Here is a 24,237-nt window from a genome sequence, read left to right on the forward strand (position 1 = left end):
CATTCCGACTAGAGCATGTTAATATCTAGCTTTGTGAATCGATGAAATTTCATCATCAAAACATGATTCGTATAGGTCAGTTGTATCTCACTCAAAGTTAGATATATCAAATCAAGGGTAAAGTAAATTCGAACATAGATTATTTCATTACTATACTGGAATTTAACGACCAATTTAAATGCTGAAATGTGAACCTGAGTAATCATTTCCTTTTCATAGAAATAATAGTCTATAATTACCCCCAATTCACTTTGTAAAAGGGTTAGAAACTAATCTTAACAATACAATCTGTAAGTAAGTACATATACTGGTGGGTAAACTCTCAAATTGGAGTATTTGTATTTAGTTGGTCTTAAGAATCTTTGATTTTAAGTAATTGATCTTAGTACCTTAAATGTTTAAACTTCTTTACCTGGGAGGTATCGAGTTTGGTATTATAGTCTGTTGGTGTATAGGATTTATCAGTTTGAGGTTAATCCTGGCTCCGGTGTACAAAAAGAGTAAATACCTTTGAAAATAGTTGGATCCGGAATTAGGTCAGACTTATATTCAAGGATAAGGGCGTGATTCACTCCCTTTACCACCAATTTAATGCCTTGAAGGCTAGGCTTACTGCTTTGTGGGTGTGACATATTTACATGAACATTTTACCAGCAGATTTAAAGTGTTTTTGAAATAAGTATATAGATTTTAATGTCATTTCTTGTTGAATTATACGTTTAGATATAATATGTAGTGTAATTTAATTCATCAGTGATACTTACAGTGTAACAAAAAAGCAAAAGTAAATATAGCAGAAAAAATGCTACAGGACTGTAGAGTACCTACATTTATTTTATTAACTTTTCAAAAATAAACCATTACTTCATGAAGCATTTGAAAGCTATCGGTTAAAATGAGCAGTTGGCAGGCCTGTGCGAAACCCTATGCAATGTCGAGAAAAAGCGATACATCTAATCGATATTTTCAAATGTATACTGTATGTACAAGTATATTGAATTGCTAGCATTAATTGTAGTCATACTAAGTGCATGTAACTCTGATATTTATATTGACATTATTGTTATCGTAATACGACTACAGTAGTAGTGAGATACAAGTTAGTTATAATTACAAAAAATATATGTGTATCGTTGTTAGAAAATTTGCTGTATCAATTTTCCTGTATTATATAGGGAAATCGAATTATATCGAAAACTGAGTTATTGATGTAATTTATTAAAATAAGAAATAATTTTTTTTTTAAATTACTTTCATATGAAAGCATTTGGGTACATATAAAGTGCAATTTGAAATAATCAGGGTTTCAACTTTATACGATTGTAATATATAATAAATATATGAAAGGTTTGAATAATACGACTACTTAATGTACTGGAAGCCGACGTTCCGTGAGGTTTGGTGACTTGCCCGTGATAGCTGTATCAGAAACATATTTAAGTCTGGTTGTATTTTCTCTTTATAAATAATCCTAAGTCTAACATTGTAACGTTATCGCGACCTAAATAAAGATAATACATTTTACATCATCACACAAAACATTTAAATACTCAAATCTATTTCGTTAATTTTTCCGGATGTCGGAATTGACATGACTGAAAAACAATTCAAACATATCTGTAACGTTATCGAAGTAATTACAAATATACATAATATACCTATTTCTGTTTTCAAGAAATGCTTGTTACAAAATAAATTAGTCTTATATGAACTACATTTTACACGTTTAAATTGAAAACAAACTTCACATTTTGGGAATTGGAAAATATCAAACAGAGATACTTGTTAATGAACCTTAATAAATGCATGCGACATCCATGAGTGTGTGTTTTTCCTTTCATTAAAAGAATTTTATATGTTAGCATGGTGATGTCATTTCTCTGCCTGGTTGTCCAATGGGAGGGTTGATGCCGCTGTAGGATCTATCGATGATATAACTAGTAAGCATTTGTAATCGCCTGACTGTGATTTTAACAATGACAAGTATAAGATGGGTTATATTTGTGCTTTTGTATTGAATGTAGTCAATATTACGCTTTGAAGACATTGAGTTGGTATATTATCTCATGAATTGTGTTGCAATATATATTATTTTTTTTTAAATTAATGTATTTTAATTATTTTGACTAACATTTGTGTGTAGGATTTCGTTTTGTATATATTCTCATTGGTGTAAATGCGACATTTGCATTTGTATAAACGCTCATATATATATCATGCAATGATGCATGATATACCATGCGATATACACCATGCATAAAATATCATCTGAAATACTGACTTTGTGTTTGTTATTTATTCTCTTATCATTGTCAACTAAAAAACAACTTACGTACATCACAACAATGTAGCCAAGACTAAATGATACGAGGCACATGTCGATGCACTGGTTTACATTAGGAATATAATATACAAAAGCATAAACGTTTATGTGACCTGAATTTCGTTCAAGAAAGAAAATTTGAGAGACATCTACGATATCTTCATAATGATTTAATTATTAATTTACTGTATATATCCTATTAAGTTCATTCTGGCATCATGCTTATTTATGCGAATCGCTAAAATTCATGAAGACTTGCAGCACACCAATCCTAACTTTAAATGTAAGTGTATAGTCGGACCACTGGAATTGGAGTACGCTAGTTGAAGTACACGTACAATATTTCGAGACTTCTTTTGGATTAAAAAAACATTTAAATTTTGAGATGTGATTTCATATACAAGTACTTTCTCTCACCATTGTTATATAGCAAAATCTCTTGAATATTAAGTTACATGTGCCCTAATTTTCATTCTGAATCGAGAAGAGCTAGCTGTTACGAACACTTTGAGAATTACAATACAATACACGTTTTAATTTTACAAAACAATCATGAGGAATTTTATGTTTATATTACAGTAAAATGAGTACATACGGTCCAACCAAAAAGGTATAGTGGTCTACCATTTAATTTTACATGTTTACGGTGACAGTAACTTCTTCATATTTGTTTTCCTATACGCATACAAAAACAACAATTACAGTGCAGACAATGTGTTGTTGCAAATGCTTATAAAGTATTATACATATTTGTACGTGCATTTGAATGATTTCCGCAGCTTATTATGAAAGTTTTTAATAGATTACTGAAGAAAAAAAATAGCTTTAAAATTGTCGCCTAGTTATGGCACATATCACTTCAAAATATAGATCTCGGTCATTCCTGTCTGTTGCTTACTTGGGTAAACAGTTGTGCTAAAGTTAGACTTCGTTATATTTAAATGTACTAATTCTATAAAGGCAAACATAACTCACTATATAAAATCATGATAATAACATGTGTCAGGAACCAGACGTGATGAAAATATTTATTTACGAAGTCGATCTCTATAAATAGACGCACTTGTAACGTTGACCTTATGCGAAGCTGTCGCAGGGTTCACGAGTAGAAGTACTGAAAAGTGTGTAGGAAATATGATCAAACCATTTTTCTTGCTGTTTTATCGGTTTTACTTCGAGATTATACAACAAGGGGTTACATTGTAACATCCAAACATCACTTTATCCGACCGAGAGATATAACTGACACATTTCTTTTGGTGCAGAAACAATGAATGAATGAAAGGGGAGCCTCAAATAGGCAATGTCTGCCACCAAGTTCCTAGTAAATCTTTAATATTGATTAAATAAAATATTAACCGAATCAGATTTAATCAAGTATTATTTTCCTAATATCCATATTTTCCCAGAGTTGATATTAACATTTGAGTTGACGCAGGTACTATCGACAAGAGTCTTGTGGATGAAGTGATGAGACACTATCCTATGCAAAACGTATTACCGAAGTTGCATCTATCAATCTGGAGCAATTGATGAAACAAATCTTCAGCACTGATTGTGATTCATGAATGCATGGTTTTGTTTATTATATCAGGTAAAGATGATTATATATGTGAATGTCTTCTAACACTAACAAGATGTCAAACTTTATGTTATGCATGGTTTTGTTGCATATTATTAAAAATGGCAACTTAGACAATTTGTTGATACTGGTTTTAATATATTACATCAAGGTAACATGCATGTCCAATGTTATTTAATAAACTAGCTGAAACAGGTTATAAGGCATGTGAACTTTGTATTGTTGATAAAGACATATCACCTAATCATTATTTGCATTTACCATGGTTAATCTTGCTTATTTGTATTATTGTTTTTTCCAGAATTCCATGAGCCATGTGTCCTGCCAGATGGTATAGTCGATGATGTCCTGAGTCCAATACAGGTGAATATTACCCATGCTGAAGATTCCGACAAATCGTATCTTGATGTCGATACATTTTCTTGCTCTGACGAAAGTTTGTCGAAACATAGAATGTTAGAGGATACAGGAAATCATGACCTCCATCACCATGACGACAAATTGGAGATACATCAAGATCAGGATGCGTATGAACCTCTATTAAGGCCCGAAGATACTGACGCCCAGTACATTTCGGACGAAGACTTGATTGAACAGGGAGATTTCGTGAAAGGAGATTTAAAAACAGACGAAATGCAAGAATTTGAAGAAAAACAAAAGAGGTTGCCTCAACTTGACGTCATGTCAGACAACAACGGATTAGGAAGTGCAGCTGGCAATGGCATGGACATCGACGAATCGGATGGAAATGCGGATGATGAATTGGATCATCGGTATGTAGATGAATCAATAAATGAATTTCTTGCGTTAGAAAAACAACTTGCGGCGGAATGTGAACAGGCGGATTCTGGAGTCCCGTCAGATGGTGAGCACGGTCAGGAAGAAACTAGCGGAGGGTATGATGAGTATATGCAGGCCATTCAAGACCTTTCTGGGGAGAAAAATCAGAACGATGTAGAAATATCTGACAATCATACAGAGGAATCACGAAACGAATGTATAGATGAGAATGAACAGATTGAAACTCCATTAGAGTCGACTCATAAGGACACACGGGAAACTACCGATGATGATACGGACATGTGTGATTCCAGCACACAGGAAGACAATGATTCAATTAATAAGCCAGACCAAGGAAACATCGAACAGAAGGGGACTGATTCTGACGGGAATGGTGACGTCACCTATGACGATAACGGAGAGCAGATAAGGGGACATCACTCCGTATCTTCTGCTGAATTTCAGTCAGGAGATGAGAGTGTAAACGCTGAAGTTCAAAGCGACATTGGAAGGAACGACGATATTGAGTCTGAGGATGACGGCACAGCTTTCGAGTGTGCGTCAGAGGTTTCTGAAGGTGCATCAAAGCAGACAGAACATAGCGAAACTGTTGAAGGTGCAACAGAGATTCCTTGTCATGGCAAGGTCACAGGAGAACAGCTTAGTGATGAACAGTCTGAAAAACAGGAAGAGGATTCCCCTGATGATCAGAATGATCAGATTTTAGGTGGAGATGATGGAAAGCAAGGAACCGACATGGCAGGCGCGGACATGCACGAATTCTCATCAGATGACAAGGATGAGAAATGTAAGATCAGCTAAATCATAGCTAGAACATTTTTTCATTCAAAATATCGTTGCTCAAGGAGACGTTTATATTTATTTACGTGTTCATATTTCGTGTTTTATAATGCTTGATTAATTCTGTATAATTCCTCATCAGTGTGCTGTGACTTATATGATGCAAGCATTAATTCCGTAACTACGATAATAATATTTAGCATCCACATCGATGCTAATTGTTGTGACATTTATGTTTCGTTTTCATATAACGATAAATATGTTTCCAGTCAGTACCGCTCACTCTGTGCTCCTTTGTGTACATATAACTTACACTGAATTAATTCGAGTTTGCTTCGATAAAATTAATGGTTCTAAAGATAACCTCTCTGTTCATAATACAACTGGTTAGAATTACTTTCGATATTGAGTAAAAGGTTTAGGTCTTATGCCATGTATAAAGAAATTTCAGTAATCTGTTTTTCTTATGAAGTCTTTTAAAACGTTTTCCACTTCATCCTTCGATTAGGTTGTTAACTTGTGCGTAATCAAAGAATTATTAAGATAGTTTTGTGTTTTTAACACTTACAATAAATGCTGATGCAGTTATTGTTTTTCTATAAAAATTAATTAACAATTTAGTCGATATTCTCATTGTTGCAAAGTTTATATGCGATACAACATCCGATATTGTATTTCTTGTTTCATCAGGCGTGCCATTCATTCCACATCTCATTAGAACGTGTAGACGTGTAGTACGTCACGTTTTAAATGTTATCTATACTATACAGTATATGCCAATTGTTTTCAAATGTAATCTCTTTTCCTTCCGCCTATATCATACAAATTATATTTTCTAACTTTACCATTTTCAAATATAATCCAATACATGTTGTATATATATTGTCGTTCCAAGTTCTTTGGTTAGTTATTAATTCGGAGTTGTATGCTTCACGGTATATTAGGCATATTGAATCTATATATATATATATATATATATATATATATTATATATATATATACTTTTAAATAATTGGAATGAGGTTTGCTTTTACACTGTGTGATTTCATTTTACGTGTTCATAGTAAAAGGATATTTAAATGTATTTTTATTTTAAGCATCAGATATACAATTTGTATATTAGTTTTCCTATTTATATATATTGTATTTCTATATGTAAAGGTCTAGGTCTATCATCTTAAATTTAGCTTCATAAGTAAGATATTAATGTCAGGTTTTGTTATTCTATATATTCGTAAGCATAATTATACAAGTATGTATATTAGCATTAATCACACTTTACCCCTTTTCGTACCAGGAATACTATGATTTCACAATGGCGTGTATTTTTCTGTATAACGTGTTTTCTGACAATTATTATAAATGTTCCACAGCTGACAGAGCATAGCCGATACTCATATCATTTGAACAATAACTGATGTCTAATAAATACAACATATACTGTTAAATAATTTATTTTGCCTTTGGTGTATGCGCAATCAGTACTTTATTCCATATAGGACATAGTGCCACGGGTTTTTTTTCGGGACGCAATTAATTATTTTCAATATGATTATCTTGAAGTAAAAATAGAAGCGCAAACTTTTCAATGATGATAATGGTAAAACGTAAATAACTTTTTGAACTGTTTTTATACCATTTATCAGCAGTGAAGCATCCTCAAAAACATCACTACACTAATCAGCCAAGTTTGCGCTAAAATGTCATTAGGTCAAACTCAGTACGTTGAGTATTTCATTAGATGATAGTAAATACTGTTATAATAAAATTAAATGCAATCAACATTTTATGATACCTTACGCTGAATTTATTTCATGCTAATATTTAATTAGTAAAGTCAGTTGTCTTTTCCTATTCATTGCCTCCTGGTACCACCGACTGGACTTAACAATTTTACAATCCCCTATAAAATCTAATGATTTAATAAAAAAAAATTGAAATGAAATGAAATGAAATGAAACAATTTTACAATTCATTTTAGATCCTATGGTAATTTATTTCATAATTGCGATGAAAGGTTATCTTAATACAACAGCAATATTCAATATAGCATATGGCAGAAAATGTCGTGTAACCGTTTTTAAAAAACGATGGACATGTGCCATGGTATCTCTTTCTTTTATGAATCTGTAAGTCACTTTTCAATTTTGATTTATTTATTGATAACATTTTCAAAACCTGTCATTGACATTTTTATGTAACAGACGGCTGGAAAAGCGAGGTTTAAAAGGTGTAAGCCTACCTATAGAAATGCAAATTCCATTGAATCGTGAATTGTTGCGTTTGATATGTGTATAGAAAATATGGCTTCAATAACGCCCAAGACACCAGTTTCTCTTTCCTGTGGACTTCACTCTTTACATTTATATTGTCAATGTCACTGATCGTAATATATATAGTATGAATATGCTACAGGGCAAAAGTAAGCTCTATGGTTATTTCTAGTTTGGTGTTTGCTTACAAAATGTAACATAGGAGACAAAATCGATCTACATTTTTTCTTGGGTAAAGAGTATGGTTGTTGATGGTGATAGGCATTATTGCAAACAAGTTGACATATACGTATCTTTGACTTCCCATTCACTATGAAGGTCAAGTTATTTCCTCCGATATTTGTATATCCGTCAAGTTACATTACTACCACATTGTACAGTTAAGATCAGTCGGTAGAACCATTATAAGACAATACTACATTGTAATTTGAGGATAAGCCGGTAGAACCTGCATTGTGCAGTGATGATCAGTCGGTATAACCAATGCTGAATTCATGATGTACTTCTGTAAGAAGTACTTAATTAATGTATGAAATATTAGTATAATGTGTAGTGTTGGTATTTCCATCCACCCTATAGGCATATTCATGGTATACAATCGAACTAGATTCGAAGTATCGAGATAATGAGATCCATCTCCATAAAGTATACACAATAATTACCGGTATATTGAAGAACATCTTATTTCATAGATATAGTGTAAGGCCAGAGTCGGTGGGAAATCAATCTTGCTTCAGGAAATTCATACCTAGTACGTGCTACATTTTGACGTTACCAAGGGCATTGTTGTTAGTTTCTATTGAAGTTACAAGAATATCATTATCAGTCCACTTTTGGATTGAAACTACTCTCTATGTATTTTCTTTAGAATCCAAAATATCGATAATGAAACTTCACTCAGAAAATATGTATGTTAAAAGACAAGTCGAAATGTTGACGTAAAGTAAAGGTTGTTTAGGAGTATGCTTAGTCTATGTGTGTAAATGTCTGTTTCAGTATATATAGTGCTTTGTAAGTTAGATTGGTAAAGGAAAGTCACTGAAATCTATGTGTGTAAATGTCTGTTTCAGTATGTATTGCGCTTTGTAAGTTAGATTGGTAAAGGAAAGTCACTGAAATCTATGTGTGTAAATGTCTCTTTCAGTATGTATTGCGCTTTGTAAGTTAGATTGGTAAAGGAAAGTCACTGAAATCTATGTGTAAATGTCTGTTTAGTATATAGGTTGTAAGTTAGATTGGAAAGTCACTGAATCTATGTGTGTAAATGTCTCTTTCAGTATGTTTGTGCTTTGTAAGTTAGATTGGTAAAGGAAGGTCACTGAAATCTATGTGTGTAAATGTCTGTTTCAGTATATATTGTGCTTTGTAAGTTAGATTGGTAAAGGAAAGTCACTGAAATCTATGTGTGTAAATGTCTGTTTCAGTATGTATTGTGCTTTGTAAGTTAGATTGGTAAAGGAAAGTAACTGAAATCTATGTGTGTAAATGTCTGTTTCAGTATGTATTGTGCTTTGTAAGTTAGATTGGTAAAGGAAAGTCACTGAAATCTATGTGTGTAAATGTCTGTTTCAGTATGTATTGCGCTTTGTAAGTTAGTAAAGGAAGTACTGAAATCTATGTGTGTAAATGTCTGTTTCAGTATGTATTGCGCTTTGTAAGTTAGATTGGTAAAGGAAAGTAACTGAAATCTATGCGTGTAAATGTCTGTTTCAGTATGTTTGCGCTTTGTAAGTTAGATTGGTAAAGGAAAGTAATGATTGAACTGTATTTTGTCTGTTTCAGTATGTATTGCGCTAAAGGAAAGTAACTGAAATCTATGTGTGTAAATGTCTGTTTCAGTATATATAGTGCTTTGTAAGTTAGATTGGTAAAGGAAGGTAACTGAAATCTATGTGTGTAAATGTCTGTTTCAGTATGTATTGCGCTTTGTAAGTTAGATTGGTAAAGGAAAGTAACTGAAATCTATGTGTGTAAATGTCTGTTTCAGTATGTATTGTGCTTTGTAAGTTAGATTGGTAAAGGAAAGTAACTGAAATCTATGTGTGTAAATGTCTGTTTCAGTATATATAGTGCTTTGTAAGTTAGATTGGTAAAGGAAAGTAACTGAAATCTATGTGTGTAAATGTCTGTTTCAGTATATATTGTGCTTTGTAAGTTAGATTGGTAAAGGAAAGTAACTGAAATCTATGTGTGTAAATGTCTGTTTCAGTATATAATGTGCTTTGTAAGTTAGATTGGTAAAGGAAAGTAACTGAAATCTATGTGAGTAAATGTCTGTTTCAGTATGTATTGTGCTTTGTAAGTTAGATTAGTAAAGGAAAGTAACTGAAATCTATGTGTGTAAATGTCTGTTTCAGTATGTATTGTGCTTTGTAAGTTAGATTGGTAAAGGAAAGTAACTGAAATCTATGTGTGTAAATGTCTGTTTCAGTATGTATAGTGCTTTGTAAGTTAGAATGGTAAAGGAAAGTCACCGAAATCTATGTGTGTAAATGTCTGTTTCAGTATGTATTGTGCTTTGTAAGTTAGATTGGTAAAGGAAAGTAACTGAAATCTATCTGTCTAAATGTCTGTTTCATTATATATTGTGCTTTGTAAGTTAGATTGGTAAAGGAAAGTAACTGAAATCTATGTGTGTAAATGTCTGTTTCAGTATATATTGTGCTTTGTAAGTTAGATTGGTAAAGGAAAGTAACTGAAATCTATGTGTGTAAATGTCTGTTTCAGTATGTATTGTGCTTTGTAAGTTAGATTAGTAAAGGAAAACCCTGGAATCTATCGTAGAGCTGGTTATTTACTTAGGTCAAGTTATCGTAATTTATATAAACGCGAGAAAATGAAATTTAAGCTGTTTTGAACTACCGTGATTTGGCTTTCAGGGTTACCAGTATATGTTTGAACCGTTTTTTCAATATTTCGCAAATCATTTTTTGCTATTTAATGAATTCTCACAAAATCGCAAAAATATTTCCGCTATCAGTAATTCATGGAGAGTCCAGAATCGTTTGTACGCCTTTCTGTTCAATCCAATGCGGCTTATTATAATAATTGTCTGGCATTATATAAGTATAATTAATTTTTATTTGTTTTCATACTAAATACAACTCTCTGATTGGCAGATTCTTTTTCTTCATATACTATGAAGATAAAAACCGAGAATGGCGCGAAAGTCCGACGTAATCATGACGTAACAATAGAGACTTCGACGTTGCATATTTATTCAGAAAAAAATGATCCATTGGAAAATCATTAGAATCGTATGTTTAAACGTATTTCATGTTATCAAGTAGTCTGAAAAAATATTAATAAGCATTGAAGTAACTATTTTTGAACTTCATAGGGTTATGAAATAAATTTTGTTTGCAAACTTTTGTGAGAATCCGCTTTGCGGATTCACACAGTTTGTGAATCAAATTTCTTGCATACTTCTATGAAGTTAAGAAATAGTAACATCAATGCTTGAATAAACTATATCTTCTATTTGGTTGTGTGAAACAAATTCTATTTTATTATCCATTGTAATACAAGTTATCAGAATTTTGTTAGGTGTGCACATTAAAAATCTCGAAAGCTATGTTTATTTTCAGTGTTTTTTGGTTTGTGTCTTTGAGGAACTATTTCAAATTATCTGATCCAAAGCCATAGAAAAGGTGTCGCCGGCTATCTTCGGGGATAATATGTTTGCAATTGTACGGGACATTGCTATGATAGTGAGATATGTATCAATACTATGTATTGGGCAATGGTTGAGTAATGTCTAGTATTAACGGTGAATTTACAACTTTTGCCACTCTACAAAATTATCAATCTCGTTTTGCCTCCCCATTTTAAAATTCAAAATACGTTTCATCTTATAATTGCAATCGATAACCAAAGTCTTCAAATTGACCAACTAAAATTCACCCATGAATTCCAAAGGCACCTACCTTGATTTTAAAACCCAATCGTAAACCAGGTGACTCGGAAGTGTAAGCGTTCTATTTATCGATAATGCCTCGCAGTCGAGTAAAATCATATTCAAATTTAACTCAGAAGAGGAGTAAATATAACGGCTAGGTTTGGGTTCGAACCCGGGACCTCAAAACACTGGCTCTACCATTTGATCTACCGTGAAGTTTTAGTTTGACGAAGTTCGGAGAAGTTAGTAGAGGAGCAAACGTAGCGACCAGGCCAGGTTTTTACTTCGAGACCCTTTGCCCCCTGGTGAAGTATGTGATGACAGTGGAAACACTAGGCATACAGAGAGCTGGTGGGTCAGATCACCCTCGCTTGCATAAGTGACACGTTTATTAGAGGCACAAAGTGGTACACGGGGTAAGAGAAAAAGAATCATTCACCCTCTTTAGGGTGAGACAGGAGATCGCAACCCTCGGGATAAGATTCTTAAGTTGTCAAACATTCGGCAGAGCCTCGTGTTTGACAACTTAAGAATCTTACCCCGAGGGTTGAGATTCTCCAGTCTCACCCCAAAGGGGTAAAAGATTTTATTAATCCCTTATAAGGCGTTCTGTATTTATATATTTTATAGTCGTCTGCCTTAAGGGATATGCTTTGATATTGGCGTCTTGTGTTCGCAAGCATATATAACGTCTCATTTCTGCAGAGAAGACGTCTCAGATCTCGCTCACAAAATAACGTGATATCCAGTAGCTATACCTGCAAGAGCAGATAGCTAAGTTTTGATATAAAAATGGAGCATGTAAATAATTTATTATACATATACAAGTCTAAATGATTAGAAATGTGTTTTACCTGTGTTGATATTGATCCCATTACATATGTCTCTATAGTGGGTACCTTTCTCGCATGTTTCCTTACATTGCAGTAGTTTTGGTCTTAAACTGTCTAATAATTGAAGTTTGGACAAAAACATTTCCCTCACTTTTGTTGTATTTAATATACTGTGGTTCGAATTACGTTACGACCAACCCTTCAAAATAGCCGGTCAGTTACCAATGACGAGACGGTATTTACGTTGTTTAAGTAGCGTACATACATTTATATAAGTAGTTATTTGACCCATTTCTTACTCTAAAAAAAGGTACAGCATCTTGTATGACTTCCAAACCATTATAATCGTAGAGCTATCATATTTAGTGTGTTAAAGTATTAATTATTGATTTTGGTTGGTCGCCAGTTCACTTCTTCAGACGATTGTATGGCATCAGACTGCTATATCAGTACATTAGTTAAAACGATCGATCTATACACAGGTAGGTTTGCTAAGTGTATTAATTAAGAGATTTTCCCTCGAGATTTTTTTTTCTGCTGACACGTCAATACATTCTAACAAGAGAAACATCAAATTCTTTAGGATCAATATGTAGTATGTCTTTCTGGCCACTTGGGATAAACTAGCTCTCAATGCAGATTTTGAGGCAGAATTGATTCCAGACTGTATTGATAAATGCTAAGCCCCACTGGGAATAGAAGGATTTGGGAGAAGGATTCAGTATGATCTCTATGTGGAAAAATCACTAAGTCTGTTCTGATCTAAATGCATTTACTCTGACATTTACTTCAGGCCAATACGACCGTGGTTTCATGTAGATATTACAAGGCTTTTCACATAATGTCAACCTATAGTTACTTTGTCTTATCTTGTCTTGTCTTTCCTATTTCTAGTCTAACAACGGCAAATAACATTTTTTACTGAAAAAGCTTGCTTTTCCAGTATTGCTACGGCCCGGATGACCCACTAATTTAAATGCGATTGACCTCTCATTTGCATGCGATTTTTTCTCTTTTCCTCTTCCTAGAACAAATATGCTGCCATAGTGCAGTTAAACAACTTCTATGGTATTTCATTAAATAGAATAGTTTCAAACATGTCTACAAAAACTATAACATGAACGTCTATAATTGAAAAATAGTGAGGATAATTTGCATCAGTGGTAGCGATCGGTGGCCTAATTCTCGCCCGTATTTGCATATATATGTAAACATCCGGTTTGGGTAACACTAAATAAAGGAATTGTCAGGATTTTGGTATGTAAGTAACTAATTGTAGTTTGATGTATACATTCATAATCTATTATGTAATGACAATTTTTTAATTCATCCCGACGTAAGAAAGATACAAAAGTTGTTTGTTTTTACATGTATTATATTGATAGTCATTTTGGAGAACAGGTACGTTCGTATTGTGATCATGTCATTACGATGGCCCACTGAATTTTAACCAAGTCTCACTCAAACAGACGCTTGTTAACTACGTACGCATCAAGCGTCTGGGTGATCTATGCAGAAGCTAACAAACACGATAAATTCTGAGTTACGCTGGCTCCTTATCATTTCGCACGGATTGTCAACTAACGCATCCTTTCATTAACGAGGGAATATTTAATACATGGATACAGATACAATGAAATATCGTGACACTCAGCAATAGTGTAAACGGCCGAATGTAAACAAAGACGTCATCACGCAAAGCGGACCTGTGATGTAAACTTGCAAGTCAAGAGATATTTTCCATTTAATTATCGAGCGTAATAAAATGCATTCTCATATCAGAAAAACACCGAAGAATATTTGAACACTGCATGTTGCAAGCCACCTTGCTAGTAAACTTCGGAATTCTTTTCGTATTTGGAGACAGAAGCAGTGAAAATCGTAAGTTTCATTTCGTTTTGCTTCTTTGCCTATCACGCCTATGGGTCGGTATATTATAATTATATGAACTATTTGACAAACATCGGCACATTAAGTGAACTTACAACATCATGAGTATGTGTGAATTCCTGCTAACATCCATATAATCGACGTTTTATTTTATTACAACGCAACAAAATTGAATATCACTTTAAATTTGAAGTAGTTTGTTGTTATATAATTAGCAGTTGACAAGATTCATTTTTGGTATTATTTTCTAATGCGATGACATCAAATTTAATATTAATGCACAGAGTCAATTTACCAGATTGTTAATATGTCTATAAACATCACAAAGCATGTGTTTATTTGTAGGCAAAACAATGCATGATATAGATCCATACACAATACGTATATATGTGTGTAATACACATGTGAATACAGAATTTCTTTAGATAAATAGAAGAATTGTAATGCTAGATTTATTTAAGACAATTGATATCTGGGATTTCGAAATTGGCGGTATGAACTTAAAACATCGATTAAACAGTCACTACATATATAACTTCATGGATTCAGAGAATTTATAATAACACTTACCAAAATAAACAATAACCTGTGCACTGTAATACATGGTAAATTTACACTTGCTCAATCAATATTACAGTATTTGGTTTAAAGTAAGTTTTGCTAACAGTAAAAAACATTGTATTTTATCAATGTGTATCAGGTATAGGAGACAAATTAATTATGATGCTAATATATTAAAGATGCTTCACCGCTGACAAATGGTATTTTTTCACTATCAAAAATGGCAGCAGACAATTTAGTATTTTTCTTCAGTTACAAAAGTTACTTACTTTACACCATTACCGCCGTTGAAAAGTTTGAGCTCCAATTTCACTTCAAGTTAAAAATATAAATAAAATAATTAATTGCATCCCGAAAAAATTCTGTAGCACTATATCCTATATGGAATGAAGTACTGATTGCGCTTGACCCAAAGGCAAAATTAATTATTTTATATTATTTTTTGTGTTAATTAGACTTATGCATACACGATTAAACACTAATTATTGTTCAAATGATGAATATCATTTATACTCTGTCGGCGGTGGAGCATCTTTAACTCAAAGTACTTGTGTACATGAGTCCAGTTTCTTCCTTTTGTCATTGTTAGATGATTTCTGTAACTTTTTTATAACAAATTAAGAATATTGATATATATGTTAAATTTTATAATTACAGGACTCATTGGCTAGTCATCTGAAGCAGATTCATAATTGTTGAAGACTGGAGATTATCAGGATTACTTTGGAAGCAGTGAAATGATTCTAAGGATGACTACCAGGCATATATTAAACTAGCTGCGACAGCATACATGTAGCTCTGGACAACAAGCATATGGGTTGGCGCTTCTCATTCGCATTGTTTCGTAATGCCAAATAAAACACAAAAATACAAAAAAGTAAATCCAGTATATTTGCAACTTTGGAAAGAGTTGTCACCATTTGACAAACTGCCGATTGTTATTAATCTGTGGAGAGATAGAAGGTGTTTAAACTTTTAACTTCACAGACTGACTCACATGTTAGTCTTTCGGTTTTGTTGTAAAATTCATACAAACAAAAATAATTTTCTTGGCTTGAATGAAACACACTATATATGTTCTGACAGACGGTCATTATCAGAACTACAATTCTGTCCCATTGACTGTAATGTTGCAAAACATCAAGTGATGACAATTAGCGAGTGTCGAGTAACTTTGCATTTAGATATATATAGAAATATCCTACATTTATAATATAAACTTATAATTTATTTACCCATCATCACGCCTGAGTTATCATTACTACAATGTATATTTCAATGTTTCACATCTGTGACACGGCCATATAAGTACATTGTATATGGAATGACATTCATTTATTTGCTACAACAGAAACATATTAAACAGTTTACTTGTTGACTTTGTGCAGTGTGTTCACAAAAATGACACAAAGTTTAACGCTTCTGGTGACATAGCCCATTAGTTGTTCCATTTAGTTGATGCCTCTATCAAATGTTTTTACAACTGTTTCTGATCTTGTTACCAATATATGTACAAACAGTTGTAAGTAATGTGACATTAACAACAAGTTGCCAATAATGTGTGATTACATGTACGTTAATTTCATATTCTTAACATAATTAAATGGGGAAAAAAACCTTTAAAACATAACAAAAAAAGTATTTATTTTAGTACATAAACATAAAAACCGATCATTGATTTACAAGGTCAAGGAGAGTAACTTGTACATGACAATTTCAAAATTGACTAGGGTACACGAAATTCGGCAGTCCAGAAAATTTGTAATCTGGGCGGTTTAGGCTGGGAACGAAGGTTTCCAGATTATCAACGGTCCAATGTACATGTCAATGTATACAAATAACACACTGATTTTGAGAATGGTTGTTTTAATATGCTGTTAAGAATTCTCAGTGTCCATTTTATGCATTATATAGAGACAGTATCATACTGAATCTAACTTTGATATGACTTTTCTTCAATATTGCAGCAAAGTATCAAGAACTGCTCTTTACTTAATAATATGCCTGAATACATTGTGTGTATCACAGAAGAGAACTAGAAAAAATAATGTATTGTGATGTTATTTCATGTTTGTATTAAAGTATTTTTGAATAAACATAATTCAAAACAATTCAGTTTTGATTTTGATGCAGTAACCAATTCTTTAAATGAACATTTGACCCTTAGTTTTTGTCATTTCATTTCTTCTCTTGAAAATTATCTAATTAATTGCCTTTTGCCACATAGTTCATCGGAAAAAAATACTTGTATATTATATGCATTGCACATAGTTCCTTATAAATGAGGTCTGTAAACAACATTTGCAGCATAAGCCATGAACTTTGTAAAAATGCCATCAAGGGATATCCATGTGTCAGATTATACTTTCTTCTTAATGGAGTCTTAATGTTTCCCTTGTTGTCATTTTACTGCAGATTGTTATTAGCTGTCTCCATGGCTTTGTCCTCAAGATCAATTATCAAATAATCATAACTACAATTTTTTTTTCTTTATTTTGTTATTCAGACAATTATATTCAAACATTAGAGAAAAGGTCACATGACACTGACTGTAAATATTTGTTGAAACTGTTGAATTCAAGATAGGTTCAAAGTTCAAATCTAAAAGAAATTTTCTAGCATTTTCTTAAAATCTTCTCATAATTTTTAGATTCATCTTTTGATATGAGGAGGAATAGTTGTCTGCAATCTCAACAATTTATCCAAAATTAATTAAATGAATACTTGGAAGATAAATAACCCAACTTGATAATGACATGGGACTTGCAAGAAAATACACACCCTAAAATGTTACTAATGACATATTTGCCTTCTTTGAACTAAAATTTTGTTACATCAATGCTTTTTCAGTTCAGTACTTACAGTACTTTGATTGTAAAATATCTCTGAATTAAAACGCATCTAAAGGATATATCTATTAATTGTAATGGCAATCATCAATGATGAAAAACACAAAGAAAAAAAAATTAATTTGATCGTCATTATTTGTAAGTTTATTTCCCTAAAAGGGATAAAAAAAAGTCTTGTACATTTTACTACATTGCATAAAAGTGTATTGTTTCATAGTTTTACTTACTTTGATATCTATGTAGTGTACAATTGGTGTAGAACGTTTTTGTCATGAATATCAATATTTCTGAAAAAAATATTGCGGGTATATATAGGTAAATGTTTGTGTTCAAAAAGTTATAGTATGATTGACCTTGCAGTAAGTCATTGATACAATTTTAGCTTACTATATGCGATTGTCTGTATTAGCCGTTAGGTGTTTGCAAGCGTAACGTCATCTTTGTTATGGAAAAATCGACGTAATTCTCGGAATCTTGTTGGTTTTCTTCGCCGCCGTAATAGGTGAATGTACAACCTTATATGGCTGCCAATGTCACTCCTATCTGCTTGTCTAGATTTGAAAGTTTAATCAGGACATTTTATATATCCTTAATACCGTCAATGCAATGGCATATATCCTAGATAGGTCATAAAATAATTTAACTGATAACGTGTTCAGGTTGTTATCAAGGAATGTAATAAAGATGAAAGTCGTTGGTTCGGTAAGGGGTACCACAACTCCTCTATATTTCCATTAGGCAATATCTCTAGGTGTTTCTGATGAGGGGTCAGATTGGGTGTGTCTACCGATAGCTAACCCTCGTTCCTAGTTTTATGAGAAACAAACAGGCATCTCTAACAGCTTGAAGCCTATATTATATTTTCAGCATAATGAATGAATCGCCAACACAACCCATTAATATTATGTGTTTGCAAATTTTCAAGTTGAAATTATAGAATAATTGAAATTACATATTTAAAAAAAAAGCATGCTGTATTTTTTCATCATCTTTACAGCGACTGCTATCTATCAAATTTATTAAATACCATTCTATTTGGAAGTCCAAAGAAATTCAAGTATGATTTAGTACATATACATATGTATTTGAACATTGACAAGAAGTACATTATATCATTATCATTAAGTGCATATATCGTGAGGCTACTATATTGTACCTCACGAATTCTAAACAGTTCGTGTACTGGTGTTTAAACTCTTTAAGCCCATGTACACGAAGCAACTTTTTATAGTCTTTTTAACTGTTGATATAATGGATGTGTATTTAAGTGCAGTACGGCTATTGATTATCGGGTAGGGTAATGCGAGGTAAGATATATGCTAGTATACTTGCATACATATTGAGTTCTACACATGATTTTATTATATCTACATGCCCATATGATATGCATTCAAGGCTAGGGAATACACCGTAGCACATGCATGTCTGATAGGATAAGTGTGTTTTTCCTTAGCCATATAATGAGATATCGATCATAAACTATGTAAATACAACTACAATTCATCCAGGATATGCTAGACTCATTCAAACACTAATTAAACACTTAAGTTTGTTAATACTAGACCATATTCTCAAGTTATATTTAAATAAACTTTCACAAATCATGACGGAGTTTTTTTTAGTCGCCTTTATATATAAAATGAAGGAGCTGACTGTTACTGACGATCGAGGTTTTGCGGAAATCTATGTGTGTATGTGTACTCTTTGAGGCACTGACGTAATTCTAACACTGTTGATAAAGAAATGACAAATGTCTGAAGTGAATTGTCCTTTTATCAAAACATAACAAGAAAAAAATATTATCGTGCCACGAATCCTTTAAATTAGTACAGATATGACGATATACAGAAACAGGTAGACGTGTCCTGTCGAGAACAAGAGTTGGGTTTGTGGACAGACTGAACAGTTTATTGTAAGTTTTAAGCTAATTAGCAGTAAAAATGTAAACACAGATTAAATCGGGAGATTTGTTTATTCATTGTGTCCTATACATATATATATATATATGTCGCAATTCCGATAAACTTAAATGAAATAAAGAAAGTGCAAGTAACTGGCTGCTGACAATGAATGATAATAGAACAAAACGAAAAGAGAAACAAAACAGAAAATGAAGTATCCGTAAAGTTAATGATTTTCACGAAAATGCAATCAGCACACAGAATTTTCAATGCAGAAAATGTAACATATTCGGTGTCCATGACCAATACTAATATCAACATATATATACTGTACAAGGGTATAGTGAAATATCGGCGCATTATGTCATTAGGATTAACAACTTAAGATTTCGATTACGACAGAGGTACTAGTTTCCGTTGAAATTCATTTGCGATAATTGTATGAGGCGTGTTATTTTATCGTCGCTCTTAGATCTCCATATCATCCATATCAAAACCAATACTGTTAACCAACTTATTTTCGCGTGCGGTTTAATTTCGCGCATTTCACGGGCGACATGAAATCGCGAAAATACATCACCGCGATAGTTTCAACCGTAGGTAATGTAGAACAATACATGTCAGGGTTCAAAAATCAAATCAAATTGTCGCGAAAATAAGTTGGATGTAACTCTTATCCAGACAACTCTTCGAAAACTACTGGACAAATTTCAATGAGACTTCACAGCAATGTTGGGAGTCATGGTTATGTGCGTTTTTTATTTTCAATGAGAAGTCACTATACACAGATTTTGTAAATAAGGTACAGTGGAACCTCCCGAAACCGATCATGGTCGGTGCACATAATTTCGGCCGGTTTAGAGAGGGTTCGGTTTGGAGAAGTGAACCGAATACCGATCATTACGATCCGGATTTAATCGATCGGAAGTCGTTTTTTACACTAGTGTACCGCATGTATGCCTAGTGTTCGTTAAAACCGACCGATATTGATTGTTAATGTGAATGTTATCACAAAAGAGAGAATCATACGTTTAAAAGGAATGGATTACAACAATCTTGATTTTGTTACCGTTTTACATGATTAAATAATTTCACCACTATCTCGGGTATAATTACCGTGTACCTATAGCCTTCACATCTGTATACATGCCCCAGGACATGGCATGCGACAACTATGGTACAGGTACATGTGTATTTCACAGTCGGTTGATCAGACCTCAATACAATCTATCGGTGTCGCTCAGGTAAGGCCGGTTTTCAGAAGTGTATTTTAGTTACATTTGACTATTCCGATCTCAAAATCGGTCCGGTATTCGGAATTGGGAGGGATCGGTTTTTGGAAGTTTTATATACTATTTATGTACTATTAATGAAGAGGAATTCATTCCGCACATGACATCCATGTTCGGTTTCTAGAGGTGATCGGTTTTGAGAAGGTTCGGTTTTGGGAGGTTCCACTGTACTTAACATAAGTTTTGTAAAATGACCAATTCCGTTTTTGCATATTACAGAGTTTGCTCCATTGCTCCACTCTGTAATATACAGTACAAATGCAGAATAGCTCAATAGCTGTTTGATCATTTTTGTTCAAAGTCAATGGATGTTACACATGTATGCCAATGAACTGACGCATCACATCATGCAATCTGATTAAAATCATATCTTGATTTCACGTCGGTCCGGTAAAATCAGAGAGGACATTTACAGGAACGGTGTGAGAATCAAGATATTATTTTAATCAGATTGCACATCATGGTTGTTCAAACCAGATCCGTAAATCTAAGACAGATCTAAATTGAAATTTTATGAATTCATCATATCGCGTGTAGCAATAAAAAATGCAAAATCTACGAAACGTGTTGCTTTTTTGTTAGTGCATTGATGAAAAGGGTTAATTTATGTGTTAACTATGTCATAGATTTATATTCAGTACAGTTATATAAAGTAGTCGTGATTCCATTCTTCATTTGATTCTTACCTGTATTTCTTGACATGCGTAAATATTCTCTTAAGTATTTAGTGTTTACTCAATCATGACAAGTTTTTGACCTCAATAGGGACATCTTTTATTAATATTTTCCCGTTATCTCTATTGGAACTTGGTATGACCTCAATGAGTTCTTTTAACAGCTATAACGCTAATCTGGACAATCGATAAGTAAAACTACACCATGTAATTTGTATGTAATGTTTTATCCAATGTTATTGAAACATACATTTTTTCTTTTAAACTTCTCAAAGTATGTCATTTACGTACCAACTGAAATTATAGTATTTTCTTTGCCTATTAAGTGATTTATAAATTGGCATACCATACGGTTTAAGCAATTTAATGTTAAGCCATATACGTATCGACACTTAGACGTCAAGTCTTTGAAATAATTGTCCCCGAGAAAAAAATAGCTGTAACTATTTATAACCATTGTTGCCCATTTATCCGTGAAGGTCAATGGTAATCCGAATTCAATATACGAGAACATTTACTTTTAATATACCTGGATATTGATACCTACCTATGTTGACGTCAATACACTCTAGCTAGGTGCAGTTTGGAGTCGGGTATTGTGCGAACTTTTGAAACCGTAAATTTGTATAAGCACAACGGGGATAACACTACTGGTATATAAAGTTTTAATTGCGTCAGAGTTACACGCATTAATGCAGTGATGTTTCTAAGCAAATCAATCCGTTCATAGTAGTTACGCGTTATTTCTGTATCATTTTGCTCTGATAATGTAGCTATTTCTGTACCATTTTGCTATGACAAAGTAGCTATTTCTGTACCATTTTGCTCTGACAAAATGGTATATTTTCGTATCCCATTTTAGGAAGTTGGAAACATGACAGTATCCCTTTACACACCTCTGATTTACTTTCTTTATATCACGGATATCCCCCTGAATCTACAAAGAAAAAAAAACTTGTGTCAGTCAATGAATACGCAGAAGACCCATCGATGAGTTTTAAAGACTTGTCAAATGGTGGTGTTTTTCTTTCATCAAAGGCAGTATTGTATATGAATGAGTTATTTTTACACGCATTTGTGTATTTTTATATTTTCAATCTTAAAGATAATTCCAATCTAGGTCTGTATTCCGTCTTTGCATATTAAAGAGTTAGCTTCCTTGCAGGTAGACCTGTATCGATTGTTACGTCATTATTTTGTGAGCGCAATGCACGTCATTTTCTCCGAAACGTATGACGTTACGCTCGCGAAAACATGACGTCACAATCAAAATGACTCTGTAATATTCAAGTACAGAATAGCAAACCAATTAGTTCTCTACTTACAGTGATGTGCCTAACACCATCGGAAACCAGATCCATGTAATACATGTGCACACAGAAATTTGAAGAACTATCACGTTTAGAACGTCTGTTTATATGTATTTTATCATATTTGAATGTATTCATCCTCACATTGGTTTGCACTTTCTACTGAAATTCGTTGTAACATTCCCACAGCAGCATAGCCATGCACATCGTATATTGAATGTTTGTGTAAACTCACGAAAATCAAAACGTATTAAATAATGTCATTATCGTGGAATATTGGACTTAATGCCCGTGTAACCCATATCATTTTTTTTTTATTCAATTTGTGACAAAAGAATGAAATTCGTGATGAAAACTGGTATTGTTGGTCAATCTGAATTTTGGAATAGAATTCATGTCAATAGTTCAGAATTTATAAGATTTAAAAATATAAATATTTTGTAAGACGTGTACATGTACATATTTTGTTAATATCTTATTGCAGTTTTAATGTTAGATGTCATTTTCTATCTCCAATCTTCAAATTTGGATGAAATAAAAAGAAAAATTTCAATTTTTGTGAATTTGTATAGCAGTCATGGACCTATGAATTACGCCTTTTAATGTAGAGGATTGTAACTCATAATTCAATTTCAAAGATTAGATAGAGGAAAGCAAGAGCAGAGGTTACAATGAAGCAGAAAACTTGATGAAACTCTTCGATGCTTCCAACGTACAGTCTAAGACAAACGCCAATTGTAAGACCACATATTTTGCTATAGTTTCATCTGAGATAATAAATCCTCTCTAACGACTGACAAAGATAATAATTGTTACCTAAAATAGATTTTGTCTTAGTCAAACCTCACCATAACAAGTACTAGTACAGATTTCTTGGTCAAGTTGTGAGTCATAATAGAGTTTATCTTTCCAAGTTACGATCATCTTTACATTGTTTAGCTATTTAAGCTGGTAGATATATAATAATATTCCAAGATTAAGACATTTTGTAGTATGTGTGATTCAAGAGAAATTGAAGATGGATATAATTTTATTCTTCATTATAATAAATAAAATATTGCAAGGAAACATATGTAAAGAGTTACTACTGAAATAACCCATCTGTATTTAAGTAATTGATTTGCGGTTACAAAATATAAAGGAGTTACGTTCGATAGGAAATATATATATGAGGCAACAGAATTAAGCAGAATTAAGATATTATTAATGTATCAACTGATGTGTAGTCATTGTATTTATTTATTGTATAATAGTATATGTTGTAATAATA

At 32.8% G+C, this 24,237-nt stretch overlaps 1 protein-coding gene and 1 long non-coding RNA gene across 3 annotated transcripts in view; both read left to right on the forward strand.

Moving 5' to 3' along the window:
• The window catches only part of LOC138331901 (CAP-Gly domain-containing linker protein 1-like), a 102,213-nt gene extending 95,776 nt beyond the window's left edge, over positions 1-6,437 (forward strand). Inside the window, exon 29 of one of the 2 annotated variants that reach the window (XM_069279760.1) lies at positions 4,207-6,437. In XM_069279760.1, the coding sequence (XP_069135861.1) occupies positions 4,207-5,507 (1,301 nt within the window). In that variant the 3' untranslated portion in view covers positions 5,508-6,437. The remainder of the gene's footprint in view (positions 1-4,206) is intronic. The other variant, XM_069279759.1, reaches the window with a different exon arrangement.
• Positions 6,438-12,237: 5,800 nt separating this feature from the next.
• On the forward strand, positions 12,238-17,052 carry LOC138331904 (uncharacterized). The gene is made up of 2 exons (XR_011209746.1): positions 12,238-14,371; positions 15,599-17,052. It is a non-coding gene; the product is annotated as an uncharacterized lncRNA (long non-coding RNA).
• Positions 17,053-24,237: the final 7,185 nt, after the last annotated feature.

The sequence above is a fragment of the Argopecten irradians genome, chromosome 9 (genome assembly GCF_041381155.1).
Source record: "Argopecten irradians isolate NY chromosome 9, Ai_NY, whole genome shotgun sequence".
Lineage (NCBI taxonomy): Eukaryota > Metazoa > Mollusca > Bivalvia > Pectinida > Pectinidae > Argopecten > Argopecten irradians.